This window comes from Corticium candelabrum, chromosome 21 (genome assembly GCF_963422355.1).
Source record: "Corticium candelabrum chromosome 21, ooCorCand1.1, whole genome shotgun sequence".
Lineage (NCBI taxonomy): Eukaryota > Metazoa > Porifera > Homoscleromorpha > Homosclerophorida > Plakinidae > Corticium > Corticium candelabrum.
This window is the reverse complement of record NC_085105.1, coordinates 846297-869875: the sequence shown is the minus strand read 5'-3', so window position 1 is coordinate 869875 and position 23579 is coordinate 846297. Positions and strand designations below refer to the sequence as shown.

The window sequence follows — 23579 nt, the reverse complement described above, 5'->3', positions numbered from 1 at the left end:
CAAGGCCGTACTGCGCATGCGTAGAAAATGGGCGATTCCGGATCGTCCTGTACACGTCTTCCTCTGCTGATCGACTTTCTATTACAGAAGACGTATCATGACTTGACAGTACTATCAGAATTGTATGTCGATCAGCGCTAGTGATACAATTTGGTATTTACATTTTTTCTTTTTTTTTGTTTGTTTTGTTGACAGATTGGGCAGGAAATCAGATGTGGAAAGGTTTGGTCTATATGATAGTGTATAGGATAGTGAGATTGAGTCTGTGAGAGATCTGTGTCTGATTGGTTTCAATAACAGGAAGATCGAAATTGTAAAGTTTGCAAGCAAAACGAGACAGCAGTTTATCAGTTTGTTGGCCGTGGTCAAATGGGCGGCGTCTGCTGACAAAGTCGACAAATGTCAGGTGCGATCTGATTGATAGCATGCTTGCCTGAATGTGTGTATGTTTGTCTATCTGTCGTCTGTCTGTTTGTCTGTCTGTCAGTTTATCTGTTTGGTATCTGTTTATGTCTTTGTCGATTGCAGAAATTATGTTTATATCATTTATAGGAAATTGCTCAACAACTTGAACGGAAATCTTTTCTGTTTGTCGATACTGCAGATCAACTGTACAGACTGTCCCGTGAAGTCTTACCCAATGCAAAGTGATTTTACTTGATTAGATTGATGATAATTGAAATCAAAGCTCTCGTTGTTTATAGATTGCCTAACTTTGCCATTCCTGCTGCTGCAGAAGTCTTAACAACCGGCATGTACTCTCGCCTCCCAATGTGCATCAAGGTATACATACCTACATTATTGAATTCTTCTTGTAACATTGCAGCTGATATCTATTTGTCTGTCTACTGTTTATTATATAAGAATTTATGTATACTGGTAAAGAACATGTCAACGCATGATAGTGACGGGGACACGAATGAAGGGCATATCATACTCTAGCAATAGCGTGACCGTTTTCTAGTTGCTGTAGAGTTTGATGAGTTTTGTTTACTGTTTTGTGGGGAAGAATGCTGCAGAGGTATTCATGTGTAATGGAAACACAAAGTACCTGTCTGCCTGCCTGTCTGTTCGTTTGCCACCTGTCTGCTTGCCTTCCTGCTTGTGCATGTGTTTCTTTGCCTACTACACTCTTGTTTCCATATGTCTGCTATACATCTGTTTGTGTGTCTGCTTACTTGTTTGGCTGTCATCTATATTGCTATTGTATCATCAGCTGATCATTGAGTTGTTTTTATTTCCTGTCTTCATCTAAAGGAGAAAATAATTCCTCCTTCTCCTATCACACCTGAACAAACTCTAGACAGTCTAAGTGAACTGGATCACTTGATACAACAAAGACTTGTTTCTACCAACGTTCCTAAACCACTTCAGAATCTGCAAGTTGGTATGTTCCACAAGATTCGAGATTTTTTATACTGTATGTAGCATGAAGTATTGTTTATGTGTAGCTGATGGCCGGGTGAAGTTCCATGTTGATGATGAGTTTGAAGTTATGCTTACAGTAATGGCTGATGATGACACTATTCCATGGCGTCTTCTTGAGTTAAAAATACTCGTGGAAGATCTAGATGTGGGAGGTATGTGTACTGTGTTTATGACTGGTCTCTTGTTTATGTTTCTATCTGTAATTCAATTAGATCAAAAGCCTCTTGTTCATCAAATGCAGGTTTTGTATTAGTTTGTTGATTTAGTTGTTATTACTTTTGTAGTATTATGCATTGCAGCTTAAGTTTCTTCATCAGCTCATCCAATCACGACTTTTCACAGATTCTGATGAACTGTTGGATATGTACACTTGTCTGCATGCTTTTTGTATGTCTCTACAGCTAGAAGTTTTGCATGCTCAGGTTGGCAAGTTGCAGTACTATTTGATGTTGTCTCTTGTTATTGGATTGCTATGGCAGGGTCAGCGGCTTGTCATTCAGAGGTGGGGAGATGACGTGAAAGTGAAGGATTACGAATATGGAAAGTCATTTTCTGTGGAATATTGGGGGTGTGTTAATCATCTGTGTTCTGCGTGTTGGTTTGTATATGTAATGTTGGTTAGTCTTGTTTTGGTCACTACTGCAGTAGGGTAATTTGCTGTTTCAGTATTTCTTCATCAGCAGTCAAGTCAAGCTCATCAGCAAACTCGGAATGCAAGCTGACAATTTATGTTGATGACACAGGCTCGGCGGCTGGCTTAAAAGTAAAACATTCTCCACAACTGCCTCGTTATGGTCAATCGTCTCCAGTCACGCAGTCAACACCCACTCACGTGAGAGTTCATGTAAGTGTGCATTGCAGTGTATAATTAGACCTAAACCAGTCCAGCTCTTCTTGGATGTCTTCTCTTTCTAATATGGCAGGGACAAGACATGCAGAGACTGGTTTAGTGAAATGTAACATAAATTGTGTTTTGTCGTGGGTTCACACAATACATCGGGTTAATTGAGGAAACTCTAATTTTGATCGATTGATTTCAGAATAAGTGTCTCTCCCTTGAACAGCTACTGCATGACACTGTTGCATCACGATGTGCTGATCAGCTGTTGTACCTTAAGCAGAAGCTGGAGACGTCGTGTCCTGGCCTAACAAGTAGTATTTCTTTTCTTATTATGTTTGTATTGTATTATATTGGACTGTTTTGGTATAGCTACATTTATGATGGTTGAATCAAGCTTGCTTGTTATCAAGTGGAAGCCTCTCTATCAAGAGTTATGCAGTCTCACCATTAGTGTCAGTTTACGAACAGGACGGTATCAGGTAAAACTGACTGGAGAGGGGATTGTGCTAACCGAACAGCAAACAGAAGGTTTGTGTGTTTACAATACGTTTGTAGATTTTTCTGCTGTACTTGTGAACACAAAATTGTGTTGCTAGTGGATCTTAATGGATTAGAAGCTGTGCTCAATGGTGATAGCAAAGACTCTGTAAAGAAAGTGCTCATGCAGCTCAGGTGAGTCTCAGCCATATTTCTATTTTAGTTGCACTAAAGTTGATCATGTTTTTGCAAGCCTGTCTGTTTGTTTTGTTTGTCTGTGTGTCTTTTCTTTGTAGGTGTCAATTGACATTACTCTCAGAGAAAGAGGCAGTCAGTGAACAGTTTGTTAATGTCATTACTTCGTTGCCTGTTGTGAATATGAAAGGCCACAGTCTTGCTCAGATTGGTCTTCATCGACTGTTCTTTCAGTTGAGAAGCTATCGTAGTTCTTGCATTGTAAGAAAGTCGCAGATTGAGAATGGTAATGCATTGTTTTCACGTGTTTTCTTTCTACTTTGTTGAGTGTAGGTGGTTGAAGTTTGCAATACTCATGATGACAGTTTCTGCTCACCAGTCCAAACCAGATATTACCTTTTGCAGATCCAGCCATGTCAACTGCCATTTGACAAACAAACTGTCATACTAAGTGGAGAATCTCAAGAGGAATGTCTTGGTGTCAGTTGGGAAGAGGCATTGTTTTTCAAAGCAGGCATGATGAAAAGGCTCTGCCCATTAGCATCTGGTATGAAAGAGGATCAAAGTGAAATCCAAGGGGAATGTATGTCTCCGCTACCACAACTGGTTGCGACTGTTGATGAGTATCTGCCGTTTGTCGCCCTGTGTGAAGAGGTTTGTTTTTCAGCTTGTTGTTCCTAATGAATGAATGAAGGAATGAATGAAGGAATGAATGAATGAATGAATAACATTCCAGCTGGACGGTTTTTCGGGTTTAGCTAAATCGTAGTGTGACATAAGGGCTCTTGGCCCTGGTTAGTTTGTTGTAGACATATATCTGTTGTGATGGCAATATCTCTCAAATATATATGAATGAATGATAACGAATGAATGAATAATTTGTTGGATCTTAGGGTGAGATGTCATAATATGGATTCTAAATGTTCATGTTGAATACAATGTAGTTGTGGTGTTGGTTTGTTTCTTTCTATTGGCAGTGAAACATGTATTTGAATGTTTCATCTAGTCAAGTGGTAAACTCTTAAATACACAGCAGACTAACCGATCTACACAATACATTACGTTTTACTCAGTCTGACACAATAGCGATGGATAAACAACAATAAAGCAGCAACATCAACTGCACAATTTTGGTCGACTGTTACCACACAAATAGGTGTTGAGGTGGTGCTTTTAGTCATTGGTTTTTATTAATTAATGTAGGAAGGAAAATGAGTATTACAGTAGTTGGTTGTTTAGACACTGAATGGTAAGTAATTATGTTAGTCTCTGTTTTCTTTTTGTTTTCTTGCAGCTAGCAGAGTATGGCATAACACACAGTGGCATTGAAAAAGAGAGATACGCTTTTCCTGTTATCAGACTCACACAGTAATGAAACTTTGGCTAGTAGCTATTTATATACACTATGATGCAGTTGTGGTTTGAATTGTATAATAGGATACCAGTCAAGGACAGTGAAGGAGTTGTATCTGCTTTGGAGGATGCGCTGGAAAATTGCGTTGTGAGATATCTTCCAGAGAAACCTGACACGTGGGTATTTGAGGTATGGTTTCCGCCTGTGTAGTAGTTGCATTGTTTCATTTGTCTGTGTGTTTGTTATCAGCTTTTTTGACTGTCTGTTTGTCTCCATGTTTGTCTCTGTCTACTTGTTTGTCTACTTGTTTGTCTGTCTATCTGTCTACATGTCTCTTTGTTTGTTTGTCTGTCTATCTACTTGTCCCTCTACTTGTCTGTTTGTCTACTTGTCTGTCTGTCTGTCTGTCTGTCTGTCTGTCTGTCTGTCTGTCATTTGTCAGTCAGTCTGTCTGTCTGTCTGTTTCATATATTTTCAAAAATGAATGCTATTACAACCAAATCTATGTAAAATGTTCCAGAGACCCAATAGGGTCAATACACCTCACAACCTAATCTATGCAAAACTGAGTATGATAGTTCTTTACGTTACTAGAGCTCATAGATAAAAGGTGTGATAGTTTTCTTGCAATAGTCGTAGCATTGCAACTTTGTAGCGCTGTTGAGAATCATTTTCTGTCTGTCTGTCTGTCTGCCTTCTTTCACTATTGAGCACAAAAAGCAAAATTTTACTAGAACACTATAGGTAAAGCTGCTAAGCTAAATGTCCATCTACTGAGACATACAGATTGAATACTACTAAAATTCTAAAGAATGATGTTCTGAATGTCTCTTTCATTGTTGTTCAATTCTTCATTTCCCTCTGCAATTCTTCTAAGTTTTCTCAATATTACATTGGAATTGGACTTCTGAAGGCATATTGATAGTCTCTTTCTCCATTGTCCTTTAAACTGTGCTCTGTCTGCCTGTCTGTCTGTCTGTCTGTCAATACATATATTTTCAAAGAACAACACTACTACATTCTAGTCTGGCCCAAACGGCCGACGCCATAATTTAACTACGTGCGAATGAAGAATGTCCCAGTCTTGCCAACTTTCTGCTAATTACGCTAGCATTACACCTTTGCAAAGCTACCGACATGCATTTACGCCGCAATAACTTAAATTCATGACTGTACTTTCTTCCGTCTTCGTCTATAGACTGGAGTGACAGGCGGTGTAGGAATTGAGCTGCCTCTGAGCCCCAACGTTCGAAGTGTTCGAACACTAATGGGATGCATTTGGAGGGGAGGCCCCAGACGTCCCTTTCTTTAGCGTATTTTCTGATTTCTTGACCTCACGGGTAGCTGCGGCCGCGCCGTCTTCCTGAGCTGCTCGAGAGATCACATGTAGTGCCCATAGATGGGCCACCGTGATGTCCAGCTCAATGTCACAACCCTGTTGAGTGTCAAAGACAACGATGTCGGGGCGGTCGTCGCTATTAACGTAAAGATTCCTTGGTTCCCGCTGATGGGACATCTTCAAATGCTGTAGACAGTTGCTCCAAACACTAGACAATGTCTCGTGAGTCCATATTGGCCCACCGCCGGTCTTACATGTGAGAAGGTGATAGCCGTCTTTATCAATGTCTTTGTCGCATTCGCATACAGGGACAACAGAACCGAGGGGCATTTCAAGACCCAACCTCATGCGTGTTGCTAAGCGAAAATCGCTGGGTTTTAATGCAAGCTTCGCAGAAGAAGGTATTGAGTCAAGCCATGCGCCTGCTCCAAGTCCCTGTAGCGACCTGAACCGAGCAGCTGAGCGCTGAGATAGTGGGTTTGAGAGAATAGACAACACAATTTGTTCCGTTTGCTCCGATTTTAGCTTTTGCTGTAGCTTTTTCGGGTTGTTGATAAGTTCAATGAGGCTCTTATTTCCTGGCAGGGCCTGCAAAAGATGAGATGTCTGTCTGTCTGTCTGTCTGTCTGTCAATGGTAGTATATTTTCAAACATGAACTATGGTACAATAGCAAATAAAGGCTAATTACGAGTCCATACAGATTTCAAGTTCAATAAGATTATAAGGACATAAAGTCCTTGTTCTGTCTGTCTGTCTGTCTGTCAAAGGTATTATATTCTTCAAATGATTGAACATTACAGCGACGACAAGCTAACAAACATATACGAGGACTTAAACAACTGAAACTAGAAACATTCACAGTTCCAAATATAACACTACTGCAAACAACAAGAACAAAACAAAACAAAAGCTAAGGCTAAACTACACTAAGACGAACAACAGTATGTCAGGCAATCTTCCAGCACAACAATGACATCTTGCGCTGGATTACGCGGCCACAACACCGTTGCAATTGTATGCTGAATCTCTTTCTCCAATAGTCTAGGAACTCGGCAGTGCTGCGCCGACCAGATCCATTCCGTGAACGCAAAGCGAGTGACTGAAGAAATTTTTCCCCATCCTTGCCCCATCTACCGAAATGTTCGAGTACAAGCGACTCCAAGATAACTTGCTCACCATCTGGAAACCTCTGACCCTTGTATTTCAATTTTTTTCTCCTCTCTGCGTTTCGCCGCTGCACCGTCAATTTTAGCAGATGATGGGAAGACCTCGCCACTCCATGGGTGTGCCAGCGAGATATTCAGATCAATTCCCAGGCCAGATGATGGATCCAACGACACAATATCAGGCCTATCTTCAGAGTTGGAATATTGATGCCTAGGTTCCCTTCTGCATGGTAAGTGAAGCTCCCTGAGACAATCCATCCAAACCTCTGATATAGATTCATGACACCAAATGGGCCCTCCACCGAATTTACAAGACAAAAGATGATATGCAGTATCATCCAAAGCAGCTCCACATTCACATGATCTTAACCATTCGGATGAACAAACGGCAAACCTAACCTCAGCTTGCACACCAAGCGATATACGCAAGAGTCAATTGCGAAGCATGCAGAGAAAGGAATCGCACTAATCCAGGCACCCACACCTTTACCAGTCGTCTGTCTGTCTGTCTGTCTGTCTGTCTGTCTGTTTCTTGTCTTTCTGTTTGTCTGTTTGTTTATCTGTTTGTCACTTCTTGTTGTTTGTTTACCCATAACTGTTATCTTACAAGCTTTCATTTCTTGCAATATCACAAATATGTGTGCATCTGTTATGCAATACCCTGCACAGGTAGTAATTTATGTTCTGTAGGTAACAATGGGCAGCTGTCCTCTCAAGGTCAAACATAAGCAAGGTATGTTTGAAATGTTTGGTTAAAAGTCGAAACGTTTTACTGTTTACAGCATTGACTGTTACGTTGCTCTAGAACAATGCCATTATGCTATTTTCACTTACGATGCAGAAGTGATAACAGAGGGTGTCAAGCCTGTTTCCTGGTTTATCTCACAGTGGCAAGCTGTTGCCAAACTTTATGGTCCTGTGCTAGAGTTGGCATGCTATTTGCAAGGTATGAAGACATTTCTTAGCAGCAGACAGTCTAGTAACAGCCACAATAAACAACAGAAGACAGTTGATACGACAGCTACCACCTCAAATTTGCTTATTATACTAGGCTGGTGTGTGTGTGTGTGTGTGTGTGTGTGTGTGTGTGTGTGTGTGTGTGTGTGTGTGCATGCGCGCACGTGTGCGCATGTGTGTGCGTGTGGTGTCTGTGTGTTTTAGTTTGTGTGTGTGTATCCAAATAGTTTGTTGTGAAACTCGTTTGCTACCAGAGTTTACAGTATCTTGTTTATCTGCATTGAACAGATAAGAGTGTGGACACTGCTGATGTTTGTTCTGTTGAGGAGTATGACTACAAAAAGTTGACAGTCTCGTATGGGCCAGACAGACAATTTAAAGTCAGTGTGTGTCGTTTAGCATATTTTGTTTATATTAATAGCCTGCTTTGTGAGCAGGTGTCTATTTGGTGGGATCAGGTAGCGGGAATTTTTCAGTTGCAGTTTGGAAGTTGTCATGGAATTAAGATGCCGAATCCTCATAAACGTGCTTCAGTTTATTTGCAGAAAACATTTAATACAACCAAGTGTATTCCATTGCTATTAAAGGTGATTGTGACACACACACACACACACCACGAGTTTACAGTTGGCCACCAATAGTATAAAATGAAATAGTGAAATTGTGTTCAGTAAGCAGTCAGACAAACAAGGTGATAAACTAATTAATGGACAGATTACCAGAGAAACACAACAGCAGATAGGCAGACATGAGGCACAGTAAGATTGGACTTGTTAATGCTGTAGTTTATGAAGTGGCAAGCTGTCACACACTAACTTGTTAAGAGAAAGTGCATTATGTACTGTATCCTACGTCTATGACAGTCATGACAGTATTAACTTGTATTGTGAATTCATGATACAATCAGTAAATCTACATTCACATTTATCATTGTGTTGACGTTTCCTTTAAATTGTATTTTGGCACTTATCTGTTGACTCTCATTGGTAGGGCCTACATCATACCCTTGTGACATATTTGGCAATTGATGCACTCTTGACTGATAAACCACAACTAGGAGTCACCGCAGAGCAGGTTGCTTGGTTGTTTATTTGCATATCAATGATAATTAAGAGTGTTGACTAACTCCAAATTTTCTGATGCTAGAGTCAGATGATTCCTCATAGAAATTTTACAGTTCTTTTTCGCTCTCCATCCCACTTCCTGCTTGTCTATAGGAAGCAGTATGTTATCATTATGTCATCCCTGTGAGGTATTAGATCATCATTGGTTTTTTCTTTAGGTATGCCATTGATGTGCAATGTAAAACCAATCAGCTAGTTGTTATTCGAGGCAAGATTAGTGAGCTGAATGATCTTAGTTTGTATTTTATGGTGTCATTACATTAGATGGTGCATATAGTCAGTTCGATGCAACACGTGTCATAGATGGTTTGTCAACGATTCAGTGCTTTAAAGTGAGCTGTTTACGCTGTTGTCTAGAATTTTGCTATTTTGTTGATACGATGTGTCTTAGAGTTTCTTGCTTAACTTTACTGAGCTATGTCAACTGCAGCAGGTTGCACTTGCTGTATCTACTAAGTCTAGTATGGAGTCACCCATGCCACCACTATCTTCTCGCATTGTGACTCCATCAGCAACCACTATGCCATTCTTTCCTACCCTTCCTGCTTCATCACGAGGTGGTAGTATTGGTGCGGATTCCAGGCACTCAAGTCAAGCACCAAGTCCTCAAAATGATGAGCAGAAGGCACAGCAGAATGACAATGAAAAGGTGGAAACAAATAAGGAGGCACCTGCCATGTCCATGGAAGGGACACAAGAGGATACTTTGCAGAGACTTGTAGAAGAAAGCCCAGTTTCTTCTGTGGCCAGAGGTAGGGTGGAATTGGTGGTTTTATGTGTACACACACACACACACACACACACACACACACACACACACACACACACACACACACACACACACACACACACACACACACACACACACACACACACACACACACACACACACACCACACCACACCACACACACCAGGACATATACATGTACATTGCAAATGTTTGTGTGCATTTATTTGTATGTTGTGCATCTTGTTACTTCATGAAAGGTTTGATTTTAGAATTGACAGACAGTGAGCAAAATTCTGATCTATCACTAACACCTGTAACTAATGTGACAGGCAATGCTAGTGATGGCCCATGTTCCAGCATGAATCCAGGTAATCTGTTTGACTCATCTTTAAATCCAATGACTTCACCAGTGCCACCTAGCACCGTAATGGATCCGTCTTTGAGTAGCTTCCATGGTATGTCCAGAGATCTTTCAGAGATGGTAGATTTAACAGGCTCTCCTGGCTTTTTGCATGGGCTTCCTTCATCATCATCACCAGGCAGTATGCTGCTTAGTGGACCTTCAGGTATGTTTATGTCGTCTGCCCATTCACCTCATACTGACTTAATGATGACAATGACTAACCCAACAACTCCACTGGACATTATGGATCCATTAGGAATGGGAGACATGATAGCAACAGGTGCAGAAACCCCAGAGTTGCCAACTCTAACTTGGGATACAACACCACCTGTCAGTCAACCGGAATTTTTTCAAGCAATTGAGATGTATTCAAATCCTGGGTACAATGGGCAGACACTGGGATCAATGTCTAGCAAGATGGTCATCGATTCAGATGAAATGGGATTGGGTGTTAGCAGCTTGGAGGCTGTGACTGCTGATGAATCTGGGTATGTTATAAACACAACAATGACCATGGCACAGACTATTGGTACATTGACTGACCTTCCATCAATACCAAGCCTTGGAAGCAGTATTGGCATACAAACTGATGAGTATGCTATGGACACTACAACAGGAGGTACTGAGTCTGCTGATAAGATTGATGATCAACCCACACCTGATCTTACAATGCTACCATCTCTTCCTCCTCCAGAAGCAACTCCACCTGGTCCTACACCACCATGTCCAGTTTCTCAACAGGCTGTAATGTTCATGTCACCTGGTGATGGCGAAAGTTCATTAGATTCTCCAGCTAATCAACAAGAAGAGGAGGAGGAAGAGTCTGAAGAAAAGCAAGAAACTCAACATCAGACAAGGCAAAGAGATCAGCCAGGATCATCTATGCTGTTTCCTTCTCTCAAAAACTATTTGGCACAACAGCAGATGCAAACGGAGGGATGGGCTGCAGCGTGTCCTGCACCAGTTCATGAGGATGTATTTTACTCGTTAGTGAAACCAAGGGTCTTGACAAGCACAACAACAAGGGTTTTGAAGAAACCGTTCTATACAGCAGACAAGACATTTGAAGACAGCTTGCTAGTGTCTCCGCTGGAATGTTTTCTTGGTTCTGTGTATCTCATGCATCGTCTTACTCAGACTCTTTTGGAACTGGGCGTACCTGTAAGTTTATCATCTCTATTGTTGACTTCCTTAACTGATTTGTCTAGATTCAATGTGTCAAGTTATTAAAGTAGTAGATGAGTTAGCTTTAACTAATGGTGTTTCTGATATAGTGTAAGATTGAGGCTTGTATAAATAAATGCATGAATATAAAATTTTGAAAATGAGATGATATCTGATAAGAGGTTCTATGTGGAGGTCAATAGTGATACATTAACAGTTTATCTTTCTCTACCCGGGAGAGTGAGCAAGGTGATCTGTGAGTAATATGATATTCTAAGGCAGGCGTGAGTATTGCTGTTGATTCAGGAGAATGTAATTTAAGTATTTTTGATGACTAACGTAATCTATTTTATAGGAGCAACAGTGCAACCATAGCAACTACAACACACACACACACACACACACACACACACACACACACACACACACACACACACACACACACACACACACACACACACTTGTAAGACCAAATTCACCAACTAAATAGATTGGTACTGATAACAGACATTTGGGAGGTTCTGCATAATTAAGTTCAAGTGTGGGAATTGCATGCTGTGTGGTTGGTCTGGTGTGAATTTGCTAAGATGTTATTATAATTAATCATCTTGCAGGTTAACATCATCTCAAGTGACCAGAATAGCATTGTATTTCAAATTGGTAGTCTCAATTGCACAGCTGAGGTCAATACAGCCTCAAATGATTACAATTTACATCTAAAGTTGGTGCCAAGAGAAGGTTACTACATTCAAATAATTGTGTAATAGTGTGTATATTTTTGCTTTTGTTTATGATAGAAACAGCCACGGAAATTCTTGACAATTCAACACTTCTTTGCTTAGGGAAGTTCTTCAGCTATAAAGCAAGTGTTTTGTGGGTTTTGGTGTTGCCGTTTGACCATATTCTGTTGGTCACAGGTTGCTTGTCCTCCTTACTCTGTGGAAACTCTAAAAGGTTTCTTGCGGCTACTAGGAACGCCACCAACTCTTCTCAAAGACTGCACCAATATTGTGGAGATGGAGCTGGTCAGTGTTTGTGTGTTATACTTGAATGTCTTTGAACACCTTTTTGAAAATGTTTAAACTTTACAACTAGATTATTTCATATGCTAAGGTTGCGATTTACATCACTCTGTGTAGACTTACTGGATGTAGACGAAATCCTAAATATACTCAGATGGAAAGACAGGAAGGCAGTGGGAACAGACGGACTTATGATGCAGACACAAAAGATAGTGTCATAGAATCCCTTTTTGGGTGACTAGCAGTGTCAGACTATGTAGTGTAGCAGTGGTAACCACAACCTTCTTACTGATTGAGGGACTGAATTTATCATATATTTTGAGAAGTCAGAGAGTCTAAAAAGTAGCAAGCCAGACCACTTGCACTCCTATGTTTAGAATCCGCTGCCATCATACAAATGGAAGGTTGAAGTATGTCTCGTCGTTCCTCCCGGCTTCAGGGGTTTACCTCAGGGAACTGTTGCAGGGAGTTGTGGCGTCGTCTATATTAGATCACGGCTTCTTCTGTTGGTATGTACTCTGAAACTAATTCTGTGAAAACTCGTATATGGTTTCGTTTGGTGAAATGCAGATACGTTTGGTCAGCACTCACACTGTCAAGCAATCTATTGTATTACCTCTGTTGTATAATCCAACATCTAATGAAACACAGCTGGTGCCAACCAACAGACCAATGGGGAGAACATATGAAGCTGCAGCTAGGCTTGTAACTGCATTTCAAGAGCGGTCTAGACAACAAGGTATAAAATTGAATTTTTATTTTTGTTTCTAGGTTTTAATTATTTTCATGTTTTAGGGTCTTCAGAAGCTCCTACATTGTACAGAACCTTGAAGTCTTTAGTGGTAAATTTAGAAATAGCAGATGACATTGCAGCAAGGAGTTACTAGAATTTGTACGAAAAGCAGCTGTAAGAAATACACGCACTTATGACCAACTACCCGCCTTTCTAGTTGCAGCAATTGTGTTGCATTATAGAACAGAAATGACTGCCTGTCTTGAAGTTGTACTGTACTGGTATATTTTTCGAGTGTTCTGGTATGCTCTTCCTGTTGAGCAATTACTTACTACTAATTATTTGTAATCCAGTGTACTGACTATCAGACAAACAAATGGGAATTTTAAAGGAGTGACAAGCAGTGTTATTGATTTGGCATTGACCAATTACAAACCTATGGTGTTGTGTTTTGGAGCTAAATCTGTTGTAGGTAGTAGAGATTTCTGAATGAGTTTTTCTAGTAACACAGACACAGACTCACAAGATACCTACAACAGAAGTTAGAAATAGTGCACTGTAAATAAACAAGACAATCTGTTGCTTAAGAATTAATTTAGGTAATGTTTTTTCATTCCTGGAGGGTACCACTTCACATAATGAAATTACTGGAGTATAACTAACCAGAAACAAATTGGTCAAAAGTTGCCAATTGAAAGAGAAAAAGATGTAGTGGGTTGCTACAACAGCCATGTGATTAGAATTGTGAGGAGGCAATATGGTTGCTACTAAGGATGACAAGTAAAACTGTTGTTTTTGTTAAATTAAGTTAAGTAGATTAAAGCCTTGTGCGTGCGTGCGTGTGTGTGTGTGTGTGTGTGTGTGTGCGTGCGTGTGTGTGTGTGTGTGCGTGTGTGTGTGTGCGTGTGTGTGTGGTGTGTGCGTGAAGGTGTTTACGTGAGTGCGTTTATTCCTCAACAGTGGGACGTACCTACAATAGAGATAGTGCGTTTGACGTCACAATCACGTGATATCCCGGAAGTCGCCATCTTAGGGGGCAGCGTACTAGCATGGCTACCGAGTTGCTCTGTTTTCGGCTGCCACGATCGTAGAATTCAGGGCAGCAACATACGTTTTTAGTCTACACCGGCTATACCAACCAGTCAGGGACCTGAAACGCGTCATTTGAGCAACAGACAACGGGCAGCGTGGATCTCCAGTCTAGTCAGAAAGGACTGGAAGCCGTCGCAGCATTCGCGTGTTTGCTCTGAGCACTTTCTGTCTGGTAGAGCTGTCATTTCTAGTATGTTCTGTACTAAAAGAGTAATCTATGCTACTCTGAATAATTCTAGGAAAGCCATCCTTTGTGTATGACTCAACTAATCCTGACTGGGTACCATCTGCAAGGATGAGTTAGGTTGCTACGATCACTTCCAGTAGAGAGAGATTTGTTCGTCTCAAGAAAGGTCTAGTACACCTAACAGCATACAATCATATACAACATCATGTCACTCCAATTCATGTCGGCAATACTTCTTGCTTCTCCGTCCACAGTTGGGCCTCCGTTCTACCTGTTTTTAGGCCCGCAGGTACAACTTTCTCCTCGTATCGCTTCTGCGATTCGTCGGAGAGGCTTTTAGACTTCTGTTCCATAATCTCTATTCTAAGAATTAGCTCTAGCGCACTCGACCATCAGACTACGAAATCACGTCAAACTCGCAAATTCACGGATAAATATTTGGTTTAAATCTCGCGATTAGTATACTGTCGCCGTACTATCTAACACACAGTTGAACGTCCTTGAAATGTCGTACAAGCCGCCGTACTATCTAACACACAGTTGAACGTCCTTGAAATGTTGTACAAGCCGCCGTCGCAAACAGAGATACCTGCCGAAGACAGAAACTTGCCCCCTAAAATGGCGGCAAATACGGGTACTACAGGGAACGCCTACTCCTCGCCCCCGCACGCACCATCTCTAATCACACCTCGTGTCGTCCCTCGTCAAAGGAGGCCGTGTCCGACGCGACGCGACGTGTTGTTGGCTAGGATTTTTTCCTATTCCAGTGCATCGCGTCGGAAACGGCCTCCTTTGACGCCGTCGCGACGCGAGGTGTATTGTGAACTGGGCTTTACCGTCCGACCAATCATCTACTGCCGTGCAGTTAGCGCGTCGCAAACCGGAAGTATTGGCATATTTGGCAGGTCACTGCAGTGATACACACTTGTGGTTTAGCCAGCCGTCATGGTTGTGCCAGCATTATTGCTGGTTTTTGCATGGACGCTAACAAGCCCAGTCAGAGCGCTTCAGATCGGTAAGGCAAACGATGAGATCACTGTCTGTAAGCGAACTACCCTGTCTCGGATCGAAATGCGATATTATTGTCCCCTATGGTTCCCTGTTATGCTACTGGAGAATTTATCGAGGCCGGTGGCGAGCACCTCGTTCTACTCGTGCTGGTTGTATGAACATCGTTGTATGAATATCCGTGCTACTTCCGTGCTAGTCCTTGTAGTTAGCAGTTTCTTCTGAGCTACGTTTGTAGCCAGTAGAGCAACATTTGATTTCATTTTTGAACGCGCCCTGTGACAAATTAGCTTGTGAGTTCCGATTTGATTTGGTTCGTAGACTGCTTCTTTTGCAACAAGACGGGATCGGGATGCGACTTCACACTGGACAACTACTACGACAACGTCGTCGATCAACGCCCATGTGGAAAGAACGAGACTTGCATTGTGTCCGACATTCAGGGTCTCGGGATAGCGCGAGGCTGCCAGGAGGACTGTTTGCGTTTCTGCTCAAACCATGGCAGTCGTTGCACATGCTGTATGGAGAATCTGTGCAATGTAGGAAATTGGAGCCTCTACAAGCCGTCGATAGTTGGTGTTCAAAGTCAGGCTCACGATCGCTGTGTCTTGTCTATTTGTTCTTGGAATTTTGACGTTATTCCTTCCGTCTAGTGAGCCCATATCCTTACCAAATGCGGTGCAACTCGACGAATAAGTTTTACTGGAATTGGCAGTACTGCGATGGAGATGCAGAGTGCAAGGATGGCAGCGATGAAATCAATTGTAAGTGTGTGTATATACGAACATGTTTAGACTTGTGAATTCAAAGCAGCTGCGAGGCATTTATTTTAACTCTTGTTGTCAGGCACTACTCCAGCAACAGCCGTTACTCCTACATATCCACAGACAGGATTTCCAGGTTTTTGGTAATTGTGTTAGGTCAGATGGTCAAACTCATGTTGTCGTTTGATTGAAGATGAAGGATGTGACTTCGAGAGCAGCTGCAGCTGGGAGAATAGGAATGTGACCGGTGGCCTTGTGTGGACCAACAATTCTGGTAGCACTGCGTCTATTGAAACAGGTCCGGGTGCTGATCACACAAGAGGAGATGCTCTAGGTTAGTTGCATAGACAGCTCATGAAGTTCATTCTCCTACGTCCCCTTCAAAATGCATGGTTGCAACTGAATAACCTTTAAATTCATTTATTAGTATGAGTTGCATGATTGATTGATTGATGGATGAATGAATGGATTATACTTATTTCCGCACCAAAAAGCGTAGTACCTAGTGCCCCACATATGGAAAGTAATACAGAAAAAAAAAGAAAAAGAGAGAAATTATGGAAGCATGCTGTTAAGGTACCTTACTATGTTGGTGTTTAATAGGGCGTTGGTTATAATAGTTTTGCCAGTCCCTGTGTCTGTAATACTTTCCTAGCATCCTGGTACACCTGCTTGCTAATGTTACAAATAGACTTTGAGTCATGTCGAGTAGGTGTCTATTTTATGGTAGGAATTGGTTGAACTAAATGACAGTTGGCTGCAAGGATAGTTCGGCCTGCATCTTGGTCTTGTGGAACAGCTAGCATGCAGCAGGGTGTGTTTTATAAAGATGGGATATTTGTTAAAAGCAGACCAAGATGGGCAAGGATGTCCACACCTTCTGGCTAGAGTTACCAAGTATAGTAGACCTTGCTTATTTTAGAGCAGTAGCATTTATAAACCATAGCAAATTTCATTAGTGCATTGCATTGCTATAAGTAGCAGAACTGACCTGTCACAGGAAGAACTGCAAGGCATAGAGTGGGTTGGGGAAGTTCTATGAGCGCAAGTTGGCACAATGGAGCACAAATTATAATGGGCATTTACATTAGATTAGATGGAATATGCAGAAAGCATTCTGGGCTACTGGGTTGTAAATGCTAGTATGAACAGATTATTGCAGAAATTGTATAGACATTGTGAAGTTAGGACTTAGCAACCATGACAAATCAGTAAGTCGGGTTAGCATTTTTTGGCACTTTCATTTAATTATAAAAAATTGGATCTTTGTTTTAAATATTTCAAAAACTGGTAAACAAGCATCTTCCTGTGTTTCAGGGTCGTACTTGCATATTGAGACGAGTGGTGTTGATGTGAATGCCTCAGCTCTATATCGAAGTAGTCTATATCAATTTTCAACAGCTTCTTGTCTTTTTCGTTTTGCATATCACATGATTGGCACCAACATTGGGACACTAGAGGTCAGAGCTGTGAACAGCACGGGTGATGTGCTGTATCAGTGGCAACGAGTTGGGCAACAATCGGACCGATGGATTCTTGGAGGATTACCATTGCCAAGCATTAAGTCTTCTTTCAGAATTGAGATTCAAGCAACTCACACGTCAGGGTTTCAAGGAGATATAGCTATTGATGATCTGGAGTTTATCAACTGCGATCCTGGTATATATGTGTGTCTGTTGTCTGTTCATCTGTCTGTTAATACATATATTTAAAATTTCAACACTATTACATTCATTATTGTCGGTCGGTCTGTTTGTCAAAGAACACGTGTTGTAACATCAATGCTAATACAAGAAAGGCTATATCACTGTGAGTCCAAGATACAATACAATCTGTGTTACATCTTGATTACAATGGTATACTGTAATTACTGCAAATTTACTCACAGAGTTGATCTAATGTGGTGACTAAGCTACTCAATCTTGGTATTTGGAAGCATGTACTAGTCAGGTTGGCTTTGTGTAAATTAGTGTACACTGTACTGCAGGGTGTCAATCTACAATGTTATGTACCATATGTTTATATCTTAGTATGAAAGTGTTGTGGTTGTGTTTAGCATTTGTTGTTTCAAAGTGTGGTGAAAACCAGCTGCCTTGCAAGAAAACAGGGCTTTGTGTTGATGCTTTACGCTTATGTGACTTTGTTGATGACTGTCTTGATGGCACTGATGAAGACCCAACAGTTTGTGCTGGTCCTCAAGAGTGTAACACAGGTGTTGGTGGAGCTCCTGGTTATTGCACTTTGGACAAGAACTTGTGTGGGTGGCAGGTTATAGAAACCCCTTCAGGATTTCACTGGCAGACAGATACTGCCTTTACAGTATCTCTAGATACAGGACCAGAAGCAGATCATACAAACGGGAAAGGTAAGTTCTGCATAAAGTAGAAAAGACTTCAGTAGATTGACTACATTAACAGACAGTTTGTAGTTATGTTATAGATGTGCATGATGTAGTGAAATGGAAGTCTGAGGTGATCCATAATTTCAACTGATTATTGACAAATGTTTTTTGTTTTCTTGAATGGTTCAAGGTTATTTTGTATTAAGGACAGTTAACTTTTCAGTGCAAGCCAGTTTTGTTTGTTATCTATTTTTATTTTTGGATGTGTTGCTAAGATTGAATAGTATTGAGAATAGCACTATACTTTAACTAGCTACAAAGAGATTTGTGATGTTAGTTCAGTGAATAGTTTCTAGATTTCAAAACAGTTGATGTGGTGACAAAGAGTGCTAATAGTTTTGTGTAGACGACAGAATATATGCAGCAAATACTGTTGAGTTAGACAGCTGACTCGTACTTGTTATTGTTTGTATTTAACTGCAACATAGAAATACTCCATGAGCTGATATCATTCTTGTCATGTTGCTGTAGGTGTTTATCTTCACTTGGAGACTTCTGCACCTGCACAGCAAGGGGACATTGCTGGTTTACGAAGTCGTATCTTCAACCCACCATACAGTTATGACTGCCACTTTCGATTTTATTACAACATGTTTGGAGCATCAACCGGAATTCTAAGAGTTTACTTGGTCAATGTTGACATGAATGGCAAACAGAAAGAGAAACAGCTTGTATTTGTTCGACTTGGGCCACAAGGGTTTGACTGGGAGAGAGCAGAAGTTAACATTCATACTGACAGTTACTTTATGGTGAGTTGTGGTGAATATAATGCTTTTTACTTATGTTTTGATTGGTGTGCTGTTGTATGTGCTTCTATAGCTTGAAATTGAAGGTGTGAGAGGTTCATCATTTACAGGGGACATTGCCATTGATGATTTTTCGTTTAGCCTTGGATGTGCTGAACAAGGTAAAAGATCATATTTGTCTGTGGTTGATTGCACAGCTGTGAGACTGCATTATTTATTTGATAATAAATATTAGACTCGAGCCTGTCTCTCACCCCACCGTTTCCCAGATTGTCACTCTGGAGTGGGGAGAGACTGGTACCAGACTGGTACCAGACCGCCCTTCTTCCTGTGCAAAGAACTTTGAACAGGTCATACTTGTAGCAGACAGGATTACATAAACAGTTTTAGGGAGCCATTTAGTGGTCCTCACTTGTATCGTAATATCCTGATTTGTTACTCTCTGTTGGGGTTGACTTTGTGCTCTGAAGTGACTAATGATGCAGCTGTATTTGTTTACCACACGCAGATGTTAAGTGATATTCCATTAACTGTGCAATTTAGAGGTCATATTACAATATGAAGATGTTAAGTAACAGTAGAGGAAGTCCCAGGCTATCAAGATGAAGCAGAACGAGAAGAGGAGTCAGAAATATTAAGCAGCTACTCACTAAACAAGAGCAACTTTGAGTTGATGTCAAGGCAGCGGACATTGCTAATTGGCTACTTCCTCTATTAGCAGCATTCTTGTTGTAAGACCATACCTATTTAATGAGTTAAGAATCCTAATGACTCTTGATATGCAAAACTTTATCAACCGCCTGTGTAATACATAGGCGCTTCTTACCCTAAAATCTGGGAACTTGTGGTTTTGAATGATACCAAGATTGTCACCATCTGCCTTATTGCACAAAAGTTATTACAGATTTTCAAAGCGCAAAATCAACAGGAACAGAGAGTAGTAAGTGGTATCCTCTCGACAAGTGAATTCTTCTATTGGTATACACTTAGGCCTATGCCTTGAAAGCCTGTTGCTACCAACAGGTCGAAAGAACAGAGCATCAAAACATTTCATGCATGCTGATGATGCATTGTTGATAGTTCAGATGAGCAGCCTACAGCTCTGTCCACTCTAAATACATTGTTCAGTTGCTTTCTGCCGATCTTCTAACAATTGTGAAGTGCTTGTGTGCCAAGTTGAAACGATTATATGCCCAAGGCAGTTGGCACGTGATCTAGGTGGTCGGGTAGGGTCTCTCTCCATTGACAATCGGGGGGATGGCAAAGGGGGGATGCCAAAGGGGGAATGGCGAAGGCTGGAAATGACGAAAGCAGGGAGAGACTGGCTTGAGTCTAAATACATATGGTAATATACTGTTAATAATTTTTTAGTGTCAGCATGGCATGTGACATGTGCACTTCACAACAACTACAATTAATAAATCTAAGCTAAACAACTACGATACATGAGTCTAAGCTAAATAGACATATGGCTAGAAGCAAGCTAGGGATTGTATCATCACTCATAAAAATCACTCTTATGTCACGCGTTTGCGCCTACGCCAAGATGAGGCTCAGTTGTAGCTAGAGGTATGTTAAGGAATGTAGACATTTTTGCCGTGACCAAGAGCCACGCAAACAGATGATTGAAGATGGTATTGGCGAGAAGCAAGTCTGCATCTTGACCAGGTTACACGTATATAAGTTTTATTTTAGAGAAAGATTGCAAATAACTGTAGCTGAAACAACCATTAAATAGAATAACACTAACACGTTTGTTTTCCTGTAGCTGCTTTCCAGCCTGCAGAACAAGGTGCAGTATTCTTTCAAAGACGATTTTTGTGTATAAGCACGTGTACTGTTTTTTGTAGTTGTAACCAGTCCATCGTGTGACTTTGAAACTGATTCATGTTACTGGAGCAACAGTGAGAGGAATGTGCTCTTCTGGAGACGAAACCAGGGCGCCACTGAAAGTATAGAGACAGGGCCATCAGTGGATCACACATTTGACAATGAAACAGGATATTACATCTATGTTGAGATGTCAGACCAGGGTTCTACGTTGTCAGTTGGAGAACAAGGACGTTTTTACAGCCCATTGTTAAACTACACAAATGACAGTGCAGCGATGTTTTTTTGGTATCACATGCTGGGGAAGGGTGTTGGTTGCTTTGACATTGAAGTTCTTTGCTACGATGACCCTGAGTGTGATCCTGTATTAACTAAACGAGTTTGGCAGACATGTGGAGATCAGGGAGTTAATTGGCTTCCAGATTTTGTCAGGACAGATGTTTGTAAGAGTGGCAATATATTCCGAGTAAGTTCATTGTTGACAACAACCTGACTTGAGTGTATGAAATGGGCCTTGTTCTTTGTTCAGATTGCACTTGTTGCTACTTTTTCATATGAGTATATCTACTGGGGTGAATACAGTGACATTGCAGTTGACGATATATGGTTTGGTCCTATTCCACCACCTCGTAAGTGTCATCAGAATATGTCAAAGGCTTGTAGAGCTGTGTTTGCATAGTTGAATCATTAGTTTGGAGTTTGGTATGTTTGGTGACTATTGATTTACATCTACATTTAAACATACACACACAATTAGACGACTACAGTAATGTTTGTTATTTATATTCACTTCAGCACTGGTAGTGCTGTCTTGTGTGATTGTCATGTTGGTGACAATACATGTAGTCACGTTTTGCTTTTTTGTGTGCGTCTGACAGTCAATTGCAGCTTTTTTAAACAAGTGGAGTTGTAGTAATTTGACTTCAGTGTGACATTCTGTATATTTTGTAAATTCTGTTTGTAGCTCCTTGTGGAAATGACTTTGACTGTGGCAATGGCACTTGTGTTACAAAGAGACTCGTATGTGATTTCAAACCAGACTGCCAGAATGGCGCTGATGAAGATTTTTGTTGTAAGGTTATTGTTTCCTTGCTCAATTTTGTGGTGTTCATTTGTATTTCTGTTGCGTTAGCATATGATTGCGATTTTGATGTTGGTTGGTGTAACTGGAAAAGGAGGCGACGAGAAGACTATGACTTTATGTTTGAGCGGCAGTCAACAGCAAGATTAGTGACAAACCTAACAGGTCCAGCCAGTGATCGTTCAGGAAATGGTAAATGCGTTGTTAATTCCTTTCTCACAATTGGCCATTTGACATATTGGATGATGTCTGCAGGTCTGTATGCTGTTGCTAGTGTACAGCATGGAGCTATTATTCGAGGCACACACACTGACTTGTACAGCACCGTGTTTGCTGAAACTGGGTTCAACTGCACAGTCTCATTTTGGTATCACATGTTTGGGGAAGACGTCGGTAACCTTGCTGTAAATGTAAAGACCCCTCAACGACTGCAACATGTTTGGCATATCCTTGGTGATCAAGGGAATATGTGGCATCAAGCAAATGTTACTATTGGCAGACGGTTTGAATTTGAACTCATTTTTGAAGTGACTTCAGGACCTGATTTCACAGACACAGTTGGCTACCAAGGAGACATAGCTATAGACGATGTGTCATTTTCGAATTGCTTGGCAGGTATGTGTTGTGACTTCGTCTCATAAGATGAGATAGGAAGGCTTGTTTTTGTCTTGCATACATACGAGCATGCATACGTGCACAAGCATGCTTGCATGTACATGATTGGAGATTAGTTTTTGCATGTGCTTGTAGTGCCACATGTTGTGGTGTGATGCATTGTAGTATTTGTAATGTGCTTGTAGAGCCTAACAGAAGGTGTCGAGAAAATGAGTTCATTTGTTCTAATGGACACTGTATCAATTCCGACTATGTCTGTGATTATGAACATGACTGTCATGATGGAAGTGATGAAATCAACTGCCGTGAGTGCATACAATTAACTACTTAACAATGAGCTATACATTATGCATTTCTCTGTAGCTTATGTTGACGGGCGTTGTGATTTTCAAGAAACTGGGTGTGGTTGGCTAACTGTAGAATCACCAACTGTGTGGTTTCTTGATAGAGAAAAGACAATATCTACTGCAACAGGTCCAAGTTTTGACCACACATATCAGAACAATTCAGGATATTATGTATATGCTGAATCATCTTCTCCAAGACCAAATGGTGGTTCTGTGTTCAGTCTTGTGTATCAAAACTCATTCCCAGCTGTTATCGATGGCAGTTGTAAATTTCGTTTCTGGTACCATATGTATGGCTATCACATGGGAAAGCTTGAAGTAAGCAGTGCTTTAGCGTGAAATGAATAATGGTGTTTAGGTTTTGTATTAAGATTAGTGTTAATGTTTAAGTGAATGCGTTACTTGCAAGGCTTGTTTGCCATTAGAGACATGAGAATGGGAAAGTTTGCTAAAATGATGTTGCAGTACAGGAGAAGGGAAGTAAGGGATTAGTACTAACTACTAAGGGATGCATGTAAGCAAGGGAATGATATTTGTATGATACTGGGATTTTGAATAGCCCATTAGGGAAA

At 40.9% G+C, this 23579-nt stretch overlaps 2 protein-coding genes across 3 annotated transcripts in view; both read left to right on the top strand.

Moving 5' to 3' along the window:
* Positions 1 to 16: 16 nt before the first annotated feature.
* On the top strand, positions 17 to 13411 carry LOC134196420 (mediator of RNA polymerase II transcription subunit 14-like). The gene is made up of 34 exons (XM_062665533.1): positions 17 to 122; positions 196 to 222; positions 301 to 406; positions 553 to 647; positions 705 to 783; positions 1258 to 1387; positions 1452 to 1580; positions 1641 to 1669; positions 1728 to 1850; positions 1908 to 1996; positions 2095 to 2272; positions 2469 to 2580; positions 2639 to 2797; positions 2866 to 2941; positions 3043 to 3202; positions 3275 to 3595; positions 4236 to 4309; positions 4379 to 4484; positions 7492 to 7534; positions 7607 to 7747; positions 8047 to 8138; positions 8196 to 8345; positions 8749 to 8832; positions 8905 to 8981; positions 9041 to 9090; positions 9147 to 9214; positions 9274 to 9634; positions 9884 to 11178; positions 11796 to 11919; positions 11979 to 12043; positions 12099 to 12206; positions 12581 to 12712; positions 12774 to 12942; positions 12999 to 13411. The coding sequence occupies exons 1-34, from the start codon at positions 28 to 30 to the stop codon at positions 13088 to 13090; spliced, it is 5139 nt and encodes a 1712-aa protein (XP_062521517.1). The 5' UTR covers positions 17 to 27; the 3' UTR covers positions 13091 to 13411.
* A 1708-nt stretch (positions 13412 to 15119) lies between these two features.
* Positions 15120 to 23579, top strand: part of LOC134196936 (MAM and LDL-receptor class A domain-containing protein 2-like) — a 32737-nt gene continuing 24277 nt past the window's right edge. For both annotated transcript variants that reach the window (XM_062666159.1, XM_062666160.1), the window contains exons 1-17: positions 15120 to 15230; positions 15545 to 15808; positions 15877 to 15987; positions 16070 to 16123; positions 16181 to 16321; positions 17305 to 17646; positions 18044 to 18352; positions 18860 to 19137; positions 19208 to 19295; positions 20903 to 20926; positions 20985 to 21430; positions 21494 to 21593; positions 21929 to 22036; positions 22097 to 22237; positions 22301 to 22660; positions 22846 to 22965; positions 23024 to 23325. In XM_062666159.1, the coding sequence (XP_062522143.1) occupies positions 15161 to 15230; positions 15545 to 15808; positions 15877 to 15987; positions 16070 to 16123; positions 16181 to 16321; positions 17305 to 17646; positions 18044 to 18352; positions 18860 to 19137; positions 19208 to 19295; positions 20903 to 20926; positions 20985 to 21430; positions 21494 to 21593; positions 21929 to 22036; positions 22097 to 22237; positions 22301 to 22660; positions 22846 to 22965; positions 23024 to 23325 (3258 nt within the window). In that variant the 5' untranslated portion in view covers positions 15120 to 15160. The remainder of the gene's footprint in view (positions 15231 to 15544; positions 15809 to 15876; positions 15988 to 16069; positions 16124 to 16180; positions 16322 to 17304; positions 17647 to 18043; positions 18353 to 18859; positions 19138 to 19207; positions 19296 to 20902; positions 20927 to 20984; positions 21431 to 21493; positions 21594 to 21928; positions 22037 to 22096; positions 22238 to 22300; positions 22661 to 22845; positions 22966 to 23023; positions 23326 to 23579) is intronic.